The sequence below is a fragment of the Phoenix dactylifera genome, chromosome 2 (genome assembly GCF_051530095.1).
Source record: "Phoenix dactylifera cultivar Ajwa chromosome 2, Ajwa_hap1_PhDact_Kaust_v1.1, whole genome shotgun sequence".
Taxonomy (NCBI): Eukaryota; Viridiplantae; Streptophyta; class Magnoliopsida; order Arecales; family Arecaceae; genus Phoenix; species Phoenix dactylifera.
In genome coordinates, this window is record NC_143191.1 from 11869984 (window position 1) to 11883855 (window position 13872).

The 13872-nt window shown below is 37.5% G+C and overlaps 1 protein-coding gene across 4 annotated transcripts; it reads left to right on the plus strand.

Moving 5' to 3' along the window:
- Nucleotides 1–4372: 4372 nt before the first annotated feature.
- LOC103695662 (very-long-chain aldehyde decarbonylase GL1-2-like) lies at nt 4373–12769 on the plus strand. 4 transcript variants are annotated; one of them, XM_088715334.1, is made up of 12 exons: nt 4379–4598; nt 4767–4981; nt 5837–6069; nt 6566–6785; nt 7765–8013; nt 8125–8246; nt 9492–9748; nt 9844–9951; nt 11221–11427; nt 11540–11650; nt 11921–12094; nt 12214–12769. In XM_088715334.1, the coding sequence occupies exons 1-12, from the start codon at nt 4548–4550 to the stop codon at nt 12367–12369; spliced, it is 2103 nt and encodes a 700-aa protein (XP_088571460.1). In that variant the 5' UTR covers nt 4379–4547; the 3' UTR covers nt 12370–12769. The 4 variants fall into 4 exon arrangements, with proteins under 4 accessions (XP_038987308.2, XP_088571460.1, XP_088571462.1 ...); XM_039131380.2 differs by lacking the exon at nt 7765–8013 and having other exon boundaries at nt 4373–4598; XM_088715336.1 differs by lacking the exon at nt 6566–6785 and having other exon boundaries at nt 4415–4598; nt 7893–8013.
- The last annotated feature ends 1103 nt before the right edge of the window (nt 12770–13872 follow it).

Here is a 13872-nt window from a genome sequence, read left to right on the forward strand (position 1 = left end):
TCTCACCAGACAATTATCATCCAGTGGCTTTATCAAATAATTTTATAAATTACTCTTTATTGTTTGTAAGTTATTATGGCCAATGTGGAAGGTATTATTTTTTTTTCCAAATAAATTAAGAAGCAGTGGAACAAGCAATTAAAGGACAGAATTTTTTTTTTTGAGAAATTAGCAAATAATAATTTTTATTCTTATTTTCATGATAAACGATAGAGTTGGTGAGCGTTTGTTATCTGGGTGATATAGGCATTATTGGGAACTTGCCATTATGCAATGATTCTTGTCTCACTTCTAATGCCGGCTACATGTGTATTGTGCTCTTATCTAATGCATGCTTCATATTTTCCAATTGGATTTTGCTACCAAGAAAGGTATATCGAATATCATCGGCCCCAAATATTCTGCTTGATCAAACGGTGATATAAAAAGGTGGTTGGCAATTAATTATAATGGCCAATTGTTTTACTTCAAGCAAGTATTATTCGAACCATTTCATAAGGTGGTGGTCAATTCATGATTTTTTTCATGATAAAAGGAAATTAGCATGTCATGTTAACCTAGCATTTGTTCATAAGATGTTTGATGAAATGTCTATCAAAGATGCCTTTCTCTTTCTCAGACTCTCATCCAAACACAAAAAATGAACTTCCTTATTAATCAACTACAGGAAGTAAGCTTTTTGTCGATCAACTACTACAACATGAGTTGCAATGCAACTTAAGTTGCAAAGCAACTTGACTTCCTGCTCAACTTCAACTATAAAGTTGTAAACAGCCCCTAAATGCGAGTCTATTTGCATTAAAATATCCAATGTGGGATAATCAAATAAAGGGTTTAAAAATTTGAACCTTTTCAAAGGAAAAAAACTTTTCTAACACGACTTTCATGTAGCACTTGCAAATTCAGTGGTGCTGTGGCAAGTGAGTATTTAATATTCTTATTTCTAAATAATTTTTATGTTTTTGTCTCCTTTTATCCATGTGACTTCTAACAGGATCTTTTCCTGAAACTTTATGTTTTTGGATCTTCATGGCTCTAACAAGAAAAAGAAACATAACTAGCAAGCTTCATATGATGCTTCGCAGCTGTTGGAAAGAGCTGCTACAGCTTACTACAAATAATTACTAGGTTCTCTTCTTTCATCTAATATCTTGCTCACGTTTGCGGCATATACTTCAAAAACATTTAATCAGGATTCTCCAATCTAAGCACTCCTAATCAGGATTCTCCAATCTAGTCCCAACCTAATCTCATGCGTCAAACTTGCATGTAGCTGGCTACAAGATCTCCACTTGACACCAAGTTTTGTCACAATCTAAAACCTCACCCACAAAGGCTAACCAAAAGGTATTTTTTGGATTCTTTAGTCCTGTATAAGTACTCAAGATCTTCTCGGTGAATAACCGATATAGAACTAAATACACGTCCGTACAGGTTCTCACATGCTCCCCTCGTTTAAGTGTTGACGTCCTCGTTAGGCTAAGAGTTCAAATCCATTCAAATTTAATCATAAGCACCACGATCGGCCAGTGGTCGGCCTCTATGAAACCTGTGTTGCAGTGTCCTCTGGTCCACATAGGCTATGGATCAAATTTGCTCTGATATCATTTGTCACAACCCAAGACCTTACCCAAAAAAACTTGCCAGAAGGTATTCTTTGGGTTCCTTTATCCTGTATAAGTATCCAGGATCTCCTCGACAAATAACCGATGTGGGACTAAACACACGCCCGCACAGGTTCTCACAATTTTTTATTAACAAAATTAGATTGAGATTAGGCAATGCTCTTAGATTAATTGTTATATCCCTGATTATATGACAAACAAGAAGTAGAGCTATACATTGGTCCAGGACAAAAAAAATTTGGTCAACAATTAAACGACCTGCGATAAGAGTTTGTATGGGACTCAAAGCTCAGTCAATTGGTTAATCAGATCATCAAAGTTGATTAATTTCATGAGGCCAGATCTAGGATAGGCCCATGATTTCTTCTCAAAGAAAAACAGAAAAAAATGGTATAGGCCCCATGAAATTAATTCATGGAAAACATCAAATTTGCTTGATATCCAAGATGTTTTCTTTTTGAGCTGCACATAGGCCTCTTCAGTTCTCTGCCAACTTGTCCCAGCGTTGAGGCAGTGGTGAAGGCCCACTTCTTTAGTTTTTGTAGAGAGAGAGAGAGAGAGAGTAGTTTCTTAGTTTCTTAGTTTTTGAAGAGAACGATGCTCAGGCCTACAATTAGAAGAGTAGTTTTTCACCTACGCTCGTGCATGCATGTCCAAGGGAAATAATCTTCGATGCAGTAGGAGAACGTATAAGATAGTAAAAGAAAGACTAGAACATATATTTATATACAAATTAAAGTTTTTGGCTATATCTATTTATCTATATATGGAGATAATCAGAGCTGAATAGCTGATTTGTTATATTGTTGAGTGTTCGATGTTTAATAAAATTAATATTTTGTTTAAGATCTCGACCAAAATGAGAAACAAGAGCCATTGCCATCTTAAAATATTGCATTCTGACAACCATAGAAACCCCCTATCTTTACCATATTAGCAACCTGACGCCTGATGGTCATCTTACTACTCTTCCATGAGTCACTCTCTAAGCAACTCTGTTAACCACTCACTCTACAGGATACCGTAACAATCACTGAGCCTACTACCATCCAATTAGCTGCATTGCCTTGTTGTTGTCACCCATGCAAGGCTATCTAGGAGACACTTTTACATAAGTAATATGGGATTGAACACACATCCGCATAGGTTCTCATATACTTCCCTCATTTAATCCCTAGATCCTCGCCAAATTAAGAGTCCGAATGCATTTAAATCCCACCACAATCAGCTATAGTCGACCCAAATAAATCCATATTGCAGTGTCCTCTAGTTCACATATGTCATAGGTAAAGTTCGCTCCGATACCATTTCTCACAATTCAGATCTTACCCAAAAAAGCAAGCGAGAAGGTAATTTTTGGATTCCATATTCCTGTATAAATACTCAAGATCTACCTAGTACATTCTTTCGTTTAAACTCCAATGTTCTTGCCAAACTAAAAATCCAAATCCATATAAATCTATTCATAAGCACCATAAATCCAATCGCTAACACTATGATCGGCCCATAGTCAACCCTAATGGACCCATGCTGCAGTGCTCCATAATTTATATGGGCCTTAGGTCGAGTCTGCTCTAATATTATTTGTCGCGGCTCATGATATTATCCAAAAAGATTAGTCGGAAAATATTATTTGGATTTCTTGATTCTGTACGAGCACCCAAGATCTATGCAATATATATATAGCCGATGTGAGACTAAATATACATTTGCACAGATCCTCATATATGTCGTGTGAAATTGTCGGATTTTGCTTTCATGATTAAATTTATTTATGGTTCCAAGCTAACATATAAACCAAGTGCGTTGGGCTGACACAGCTTCGAGTTTTGACAAGTGAGTGTTGGTGCAGGGCAAAAAAGATGGCTTGTAGATGCATGAAGATCTATAAATGTAGTTGCTAAATAATATATTATGGTTAGCTTTTTTGGATAAGATCTTGGATTGTTACGACCAACAACTTATAATTTACCTAATTCAAGTTTCTCAATTCATGAAACCATCAATCACATTTTGGACTATATGTGTGCTTTTTTTCTCCACTATTAAAAATATTTGACAATAAAAATGAATATTATAATAGTTGTCGTTCTTGCTATAAAGATATTGAATAAAAATATTAATTTTTTTACTTAAATAATTCATAAAATAAAAGATTTTCCACCATTTAACATGAAAATTTTGATTAGAAAATATTGATGTTCTTTTCTTTTCATCCACATACGTGGCACGTGCTGTATTCTAGTTTACTTATCCATTTATAATAACCGAATTAGATTCCGAGCTCCCTTGTGAACCACGTTGTACCACAAGCTCTACTTTCAGGAGGAGAGGTAGAGTCCAATTAGAGTTGATCATTAGTGGGGCTTGGGCATAGAAAATATTAAATTTTCAATAAGTTCAGACTAAAACTTGATTAAAAATAGGGGTGGCAATGGTGTTGGATCAAATACAGATCAAGTTAGATGCGGTTGGATTAAAAATTTATAAATCCGAATAAAACGTATTTATTAAATAAGTTAAAATTTTAAATTTGAATTAGATCTACTTATTAAATAGATAATTCAATCCCACCCACGTAGCACATTTATTAGGTAGGCCGAGGTAGGTGAAGTTAGGTCTTAAATAGATAATTCAATCCCACCCACGTAGCACATTTATTAGGTAGGCCGAGGTAGGTGAAGTTAGGTCTTTTGTTTTTGTTTCTGTTTTGTTTTGTTTTAATTGTTTGCCAACCCCTTCCCTTCATTTCCACGTTCTTTTATGGCAACGGCCATCTAACTACGTACGATTTTTTTAGCCCTCATCTCGTCGCTCCTTCCTTACAAATAGTAGGAGAGAGGGGGCATCCTTTATATTTGTCGAGCTCCGATTCCCCATCTCAAGTTCTCTCTCTGTGCTGATCTGAGGTGGTGAGAGGAAATGGCTGCTCCCTTGTCTTCCTGGCCTTGGGGATACTTGGGTGCCTACAAGGCATGCAACCTGATTTCTTTCCAACACTCATCTCTCCAACTTTGCTCCACACTTTACTCATTTGTTCTCCCCTGGTTTTCTTCTATTTATCCTTCCTCAGGACCTCTGTAAGACATGGCAGAGGATCATCTAACTATGTATGATTTTTTTTTTGTTGGTTTGGTGCAGTATCTCTTATATGGGCCTCTTGTAACCAAGGCTCTGTATTCATGGGGCAATGGGACATCAAATGATTGGTGTCTTCACCTTCTAATCCTCTCCGGCCTCAGGGGGCTCCTATACCTCCTCTGGACCTCCTTCAGCAACATGCTCTTCCTCACTCGGAGGCGGCGAGTGATCCTAGACGGCGTCGACTTCAAGCAAATCGACAAGGAGTCGGACTGGTAGACTCCTAGACATATTGTATCACCTAAGGCCCCGTTTGGAAGAGCTTTTACACTTTTTGGCCCTCCAAAAACACTTTTAGATAAAATAGAAGTATTTGGTAAAAATTTCAGAAATCTGTTTTAGCTTTTCCAGAAAGCTAAAATCAACTTTTTTAGGAGAAGCTCCATTTTGGAACTTTCCGAAAAAGCACTTTTAGGCCCAATTGGAAAGCTGTTTTTTGACCAAAATATTCGTGATAAAATATAGCAATTACATAAAATGTCCCTTTAATAATTTTTTAACCAATTTTATCACATAGCTACGAAATTTATTATATTATGAAAAATTAATTTACGCTAATAATTATAATATTTTATATCTTTATTATTGTATTATACTATAAATATAATATTATATTACATCATATCATAATACATTGATATGTTATGTTATATAATTTAATATTATATTAAATTATTATGCTATAGTATATAATATTATATTACTATATTATAATAAAATTATATTACATTATAGTAATATTATACTATATTATATATTTATGTATTAATACATATTATATTTTATTATGCTCTGTTATATAATATTATGCAACGTTCTTTATAGTCATTTTGTCATACTAAAAGTACTTTATTAGTTTATTTACCAAACAAATGTTAAAGTAGCACAGCACTTTCGAAATATAGTTACCAAACAACAAACAGTTTTTTAGAAAAACTTTATTTCAGAAAGCTCTACTTTCAAAAGCTCTACTTGTAAAAGCTCTACTGCCAACAGCTCCCCGAACGAGGCTAAGTATTTGAATATTTTGATGTCGCTGGATATTAAGTTTATTTTTCCTTCTTACTTAGGGACAATTTCCTTATCCTCCAAGTTCTCATTGGAGCCATGGCATTTTGCTTTGTCCCATCTTTACGAGACCTCCCATTCTGGGACTTCAGAGGGTGCATTGTTGCTTTGTTATTCCATGTGGGGCTCTCAGAGCCCTTATTCTATTGGGTGCATAGGTGCTTCCACACAGGCTATCTCTTCACCAACTACCACTCATTACACCACTCCTCTATGGTGCCGCAGCCCTTCACAGGTGCAATATGAGGCAACAAAGCTTCCAGTTTTTCTTTAAATTGTTTGCTTTCAATCTTCCTGTTCAGTTCTTTTTTAATATTTTATTTTCTGATTCCCATGGATACATCTATTCTCGATTAGTTTAAAACATTCGATTTACAATATATATATATATATGTATATATGTGTATGTGTATATATATATATGTATATATATATATATATGTATATATATGTATATATATATATATATGTATATATATATATATATGTATATATATATATGTATATATATATATATATGTATATATATATATATATATGTATATATATATATAGATATGTATATGTATGTATATATATATATATATATATATGTATATATGTATATGTGTATATATATATATATATATATGCTTGCTTTCCCCTTCTACCACTATCCTGATTTTACTAATAAATACTATGCAATGATGCTTAGCTTTGTGGCTTACTGTCTTTTTCTCCCTTTGGCCAAGCTGGATTGGGTACTCCTTTGGAGCACCTAATGCTTTGTGTGGTGATGGGTGCCCCACTTCTTGGAGCCTTCTTAATGGGATCCGGCTCTGTTTGCTTGATGTATGGCTACATTCTCGTCTTCGACTCCCTGAGGTGCATGGGGTACAGCAATGTGGAGGTGTTCTCTCATGGCTTGTTTGAGGCCCTTCCTTTTCTCAGATACCTGATTTACACCCCTACGTAAGTGGACTTCTAGTCCATATATATGCATAGAAATGCATGTACACATACACGATGACAAAAGTGTATTGTTAAATAATCCAAGTATCGTTGCATGCTTATTGTTCTTGAAAATAATTACATGCTTGTCTTTTAGAAAACAGCTCAAAATATGAATCATGTTGAGTTAGCCTCCATCAACTGGACTGGTCCAGTAGCTTGCTTGTTAGATTCCTCTTTTGTCATGAGGAATTCCAATCACTACTATGAAATAATTGGTTCTGCTCCCACTAATTTTCTCAAAAAAAAGAAAGAAGAAGAATTAATGCCACTTTTCATGTTCAGGAACCTAGACATACTCTTATATATATATAATGAAAAGGGAGGATGAACCACCATGCATATTTTATTAGATAGTAAAAAGTAAGAAGATGTTAGAAGCTCGGAGATTTACACAGATATATAGATAGAGGTTATAGGAAGAAACAACATCAAAAAAGTTACAAGCACATTACGTGGTTAAATTGCCACAACATCCATCATAGATTCAGTACTCCCTCCCATGCTATGTACGCGCTTTCAACCCGAAACCAAAAATTCCCCATAAGCTGGTAGTATGCCATGTGCCACAAGATAGTAGGTCTAATTCATGGAATTGGGGCAGTTCACAAGGAACTGGTACTTTGAAGCCATGTAACTAGGCTGTAAAGGTTCTCAGGGCTGGGAGAGCAAAGACAAATACGTTTGGAGAAGTACGTTTAGTTGGGAGGGCTAATTTCCTTCTTGGTGGTAAACATTTTTTAATTCTCTTAATTGATGATTTGGATTTTCAACTGCCTTTAGGGCAATCAGTAATTATGTCAAGCCAAAGTTGGCCTCACTGGATTCCTGACTGATTTTTTAACTGGTTGGATTTGACTTGATGATGACCAACCTTTCTAATTTCTTTTTCTTCCTTTACTTGGTGAATGTGAAACAAGGTTTACTCATTTTCTTATAGGCGTGTCATGGTTTTCTTAAGGCCTTTTTCACCTTTAAAGACATTGAGGAATTTCACAAGAGGACGCAGGTCCCACAAGTTATTTTGTTTGGCATCTTGCCTACTTATGTCATCACTTTTATGCCAAGATAAGAGAAGCCATCAACTCATTTCAGCTTCAGAGGACCTTCTTACGTCATTGAATTCAAAATTTAACATCAAAGGAAACTTACTTTTCTGCTTAAGAGGCCGACAGCTATCTAAAAGAAAGTAGGACATCTTTTAATCATCCAAAATTTGATACTCGAGGCTCAGAGCTTATTGCGTATTGATTTTTGTATTTTTCAAACAACACTAAGTGGTGTATTTGTTTGCTTGCAGATACCACAGCTTACATCACATAGAAAAGACCTCCAATTTCTGCCTTTTCATGCCTATTTTTGATGTGTTTGGAAGAACACTCAATAGCAAGTCATGGGAGTTGCAGAAGGAGATAAGCTCAGGTGAGTGAGTATGTTTACTTTGTGCCGGTGTGTTTGGCATGTATTTTTCAACCATATAAATCATTATTTATGGTAAATTATGATATATATAATATAATTACATATAATATATAATTATATATAAGATATAATTATATATAATTATAATACACACACACACACACACACACACACACACACACACACATACATACATAGATCATAGACTAGACTTTAGATTCCAAATTGCCAACTTTTGAATTTTCCCTGGGAGGGGAAGGAGAGACCACCCAACATTGGAGTAACAGGTTGCTCTCATTAACAACAAAGTACAGAGACATCTAGCTGATTAACTGAGAAATTATGACATAGTTCTTGAATACCATTGTTCGTATGGGTTCGACATTTTTATGGATTAGCAAGTTTTTTAACCGGCCAGTTGTTCAATTTTAAGGGGACGAATGCCATTGAATTAGGCAGTTGGGTCTTTCTTCATTGGTAGCTGATACATCAATCTCACTGATTAATCCATCTGCTATCATGGGTTCCCTGAGACAACTTGTTATAGACCATTAATTTCTGCAATCAGGGCCATGGCCCTTTTCCTTGTTCAACTGGCTCTTACCAAAAATAGACAGGGCAAATTAATTGCAGGGGTCCAGGTTACAGACTCCATTGTCTACTTGGATTGCTCTACTGGCTTTATATATTTGGACACTCTTCCTTGTTGTAAAAAGACTAAGTCACAAGTGTATCCTTTCATTCCAACTGAACTTCAGTAAGGAATTAGTAGGTCATATAGGTTCGATAAGTTCTGGCATTTTGGCTGAATGATGAGAAGCTGGGAAATGAAGGGAATGCATTTATGTTGGAAGCATAAGGGGTAATAACAGCTATTTCGGGAATCACATGACAAAAAATGGATTGTGCCTAAAGTCTTAAATTCTTGTTGTTTCATGCTATTTTTCTTGAAAAGTAGCAACTCGAAAGATTAAGGTATTTTGTTCGGTATTAAAGGAATTAGGCTGCCGCATAATATGATGATGAAAATTGGTGGTTATTTTTTCTTGAAAGGATTTGAACCTTCATAATGTAACTATTCCAATAGATAGCGTTCTCTCAGAATAGCTACAACATAGCTTGTTGGTTAATGTCAAGGTTAGAGAAACTTTCTAGATATGCATTCCTGAAAGAAGGTAAAGTTCATGTTAGTTCGATTGCTATGGATTCATGCAAACTGATCTACTCTGATTTGTTCTAATGCAGGAAAAAGTAAGCAAGTCCCTGACTTTGTCTTCCTCGCCCATGTCGTAGATGTGAAATCTTCCATGCATGCACCCTTCATATCTCGATCAGCTAGCTCAGAACCACTTGTCACCAAGCTTTTCATGTTGCCACTGTGGCCTGTTTTTTTTTTAATAATGCTCTTAATGTGGGCTTGGTCTAAGACCTTCTTGGTCACCTTCTACAACCTGAGGGGCCGACTTCACCAAACATGGATGGTCCCAAGATATGGATTTCAGGTGGTTGTTGATTCATTTGTTCTTCCTTTTTCTTTGATTACTCGCATGGTAATTGCCTGTGATTAATTGGTTAGTTCTCATTTGTTCTTTTGCAGTATTTCTTGCCACCTGCTAAAAATGGCATCAATGACCAGATCGAGCTAGCAATCTTGAGGGCAGACAAGATGGGAGTCAAGGTCCTCACCCTTGCAGCATTGAGTAAGGTTAGTCTGCTCTGCAGAATTCCCTTGGTATTGAAGAGCACACTAGGCACTGAATGTCTTTTAAGGTTTTAAACTTGGGTTAAGTTGCTTTTGGTTTGTTTTTATCACCAAACACATTTTCAGTAATTATAATTACAGTTATCATGGAGAGGTTTGGTCCTTAGTTCCTTGGCGGTAGCTAATTAGGATGATCACAGGGAAATGAAGTGCTGAAGACTTTTTTTGTTAAGCCATGAGGGGACATGAGGAGTGGATAAATGGGGCTTGGAGTGGTTAAGAGAACACTAGACCTAGCTACCATTTCATGAAGAGAGCTTGCTGCTTATGTTAGAATATTAACTCAATAGAAACAACCGCTTTTCTAAAAGAAACAACAACATGACACAGAATTAGGTTAGCTGGTTGATTTAATTTATAGTCTATGATTTGGACTGGATATGACCTACTTGCTTATTAGGTCACTATGGTGCTAGGCTTCATATACCATGATATTAATAGGGGGAGCCCATTTCCGATGGCGGTTGTTATTTCAATGAAAATCTAAATGGAAAATTGATGTGATTTATTTCAAAGTCAGCTTTCTTGCATTGAGTAATAAGTTCAATTTCGATTTGAAAGTCTAAAATTTGCAAAATTTGTTTACCAATTTGGCCTAAGTATTGGCTACTGGCTTGAAAATATGTTAGAGGCAATGGAAATATCTTTAGCAAGATCTGTTCCCAAGAGCGCTGATGACTTTTATATATGTCTGCTGATTTTCATGCCATGTTTCGCTTATATTTATCATCTAATCACTAGAAATAAGAAAAGATGCAAAGGGAAGAAATATACAAACCGTGCTTGAACTTTAAGAAATGACCAGAGCATTTCTTACATATGATCTCATAAAAAAAAAAACAAGCAATGGCAACAGCCAACAGGCAGCACTCTAATCATTTTTCCTTGCAGTAATTTTTCCACGTTCTGATTTTCTTTCATGCAATTTCTTGAGATAAAATGATCGCTTTCCTTTGCATTTAAATCCTTGTCCAGAAATTATTTTGAGCATTTTTAAGGATGTTGAAGTCTTGAATATGCTGTTTTCCTATATGTAAAATATTTCTAAATTAGTATCTAGGTTAATTGGTGCTGCTAGGAGTTTTTCCAACCTGGGTCTTGTTTCACTGCACTTTTTAATGAAGATAGCTAGACATGAATGATCAGGATCTGAAAAACCATTACTTTATTGAAAATGAAAAACACTGAAACATCTCTTTTTCTTCTTGTTAGAATGAAGCACTCAACGGTGGAGGAACACTATTCGTAAGCAAACACCCAAATCTAAAAGTGAGAGTTGTCCATGGAAACACCTTGACAGCAGCTGTGATCCTTAATAAAATTCCAAAGGATGTGACAGAAGTTTTCTTGACGGGGGCTACATCTAAGCTTGGACGAGCAATTGCACTGTACCTTTGCAGGAAAAAGATTCGAGTCTTGGTAAGCCTGTGCAATAAATACCTTATGATTCTTAATTTACCCCCTCTATTACACAATTTTGATTATTACAATTATGTTTCTGGCCTGAGAGTAAATTGAATTTTCTCCATAGATGCTCACACTGTCACCTGAAAGATTCCTGAAAATTCAAAAGGAAGCCTCTCCAGAGTGTCAACACTATCTTGTGCAGGTCACCAAGTGCCAAGCAGCGCAAAACTGCAAGGTATAAGCAGAGAGTAACTATAGACCAAGGCATTATGAGTCAAGGAATGATATAAGATTGATTACTTACTTAAGATGTGTGTAGTCTAATAGCATCAGTCCTCTTTATCATCCAAGAATTCAGTCCCCCATCCTCCTTTTCAAAGAATTCGCACAAGCAAGGAGAATTAGTTAAGGCCATATAGTTATGGTTATATGACTTTGTTAGAATTTTGTACACAAATTAAGCCGTTACCAAAGAATGACCGAACTAACTATAGCTACAATCCAGACATGGATAGTGGGCAAGTGGCTGTCGGCAAGGGAGCAGCGTTGTGCGCCGTCAGGCACACACTTCCACCAATTTGTCGTCCCTCCAATCATTAACTTCAGAAAAGACTGCACCTACGGGAAGCTGGCGGCCATGAGGCTTCCCCAGGATGTCCAAGGCCTGGGAACGTGTGAGGTAAAATACCAAGCTTCATCATATGTTTGATCAGCTCTCAAATTTAGTCCAGTTTTTAGCTCGTTTCTGAGTACCGATGGATCTTCTCTCCTTGTTTGCCTTATGGGGCAATGGAACAGCACACAATGGAGCGAGGTGTGGTGCATGCCTGTCATGCTGGAGGTGTGGTCCATTGCTTGGAAGCTTGGAGCCATCACGAGGTCGGCGCCATCGATGTGGACCGGATCGATGTTGTGTGGAGAGCTGCAATGAAGCATGGGCTAACACCTGTTTGAGCACATCCATCTTTCTCAGCTTCATTTGCTCAAAAAAAAGATATAGAAATAAAATGAAGAAGAAGAAGAAGAAGAAAGAAACCACTTGCTCTGCTTCTTTTTTCTTATTGTTATATATATATAACAAAAGCATAGTTTTCACGTAGGGAAACTCATCTACAAGGGGAAATTCCAAGCATGCAGTTCGCACTAGGGTGCTATCCTTTTGTCATGTACGTGAGGGCCTTTCCATGCATGTATTTATAGGTTGGTGGGAATGGTATAGATGGAAACTTGGAATCAAAGGAAGAACAAAAACACATGCAGGAGATAGATGGCTGTGTCCCTCAAAAATATAAGATATATGGATGCATTAATAAAGATGGTTGAGCCTCGCAGTTCACTGGCACATTTGATTAAAGAGTGAAAAACCAACTCCTTTTTCGTGCTATTCTATCCGAGGTATTGCATGTACGTATATTCATAAATGTGCACACGCATCTCTGAAACACTCTGAACTGAGTAAAAATGAGGGTGTTGGATCAAGAAGTTCAGTGGTTGAGATCAATCTAAGAATAGTTGGTAAGTATCTTACTTGACATTGCCATCTCTTGAAAAATAAGTATTTGAATTTTTCTGATTTGATTGAACTATAGTCATCAAAAGAAGCTATTATATGAAATGTATGTTGATTTGGGCTTTGCACGCGCAAGGTTTACAGTATTTATGTGACGGCCCGGTCAAGGCCCGGTCGGCTTAACCGGCCTGACAAGAGCTTGGCCCAGGCCGTTACGGCCGTTCCGATGCCGGGTTCACTCCGGAGGGGGGCTATAAAAACCCTCGACTCCATCAAGCTCCCACAGCCACCTCCTCCTCCTTCCTTCCTCCTCCTCCATCTGTCTTCCGTTCTCTCCCTCCCGTCCTTTCTTCCTTGTTTCTTCTCTCTCCTTTCTCCCGATTGAGCTCACGGCTACTGAAATTTGTGCCCGCCGGAGATCGGAGCCGTCGGACGCCACCAAAGCCGAGGTAATGCTCTGGTCTCCCTTCCTGTGTCATCTTCTTCTTCCCACGACCGAGATCCATGGTCGCCGGCCGAGAAATCGATCGAAAATCGATCGGCAAGAGGACCCTGTTTTATCCTCTATTTTGGCCGAGCTTCTCTTCCTCTTTCTGGCCACCGGCGGTACCGCCTCTGGGCGCCGGACCTCCGGTAGAGGCCACGGCCTCCCTGCTCTCCTCCACGACAGAGCTGTGGCCGAGAGGCCAATGGCCGGAAGTCAAGGAGAGTCTGATTCTCCTATTTTCGGGCTTTTTCCTTTGATTTCCTCGCCGAGTGGCCACCGCCGCCGGACGTCACCACTGCCATCGCCACCTTGCCGGACTGTTGCAGCCACCGCCCTCAGCCACCCCTTTGTTCCTTGCCGTTGCTAAGGGAGAAGAAAGAAGAAGAAGAAGAGAATAGGAGGAGAGAGAGAGAGAGAAAGAGAGCTATCTCCTCGTTTCCTCTCTCTTCTCTCATTTTTC

Excerpts from the sequence above, each read along its gene's own strand:
- LOC103695662 (XM_088715334.1), top strand. The coding sequence starts at position 4,548 with ATGGCTGCTCCCTTGTCTTCCTGGCCTTGGGGATACTTGGGTGCCTAC. Across the intron at positions 6,070-6,565 it reads GGTGCCGCAGCCCTTCACAG|CTGGATTGGGTACTCCTTTG; the intron begins GTGCAATATGAG and ends CCTTTGGCCAAG. Across the intron at positions 8,014-8,124 it reads CGACAGCTATCTAAAAGAAA|ATACCACAGCTTACATCACA; the intron begins GTAGGACATCTT and ends GTTTGCTTGCAG.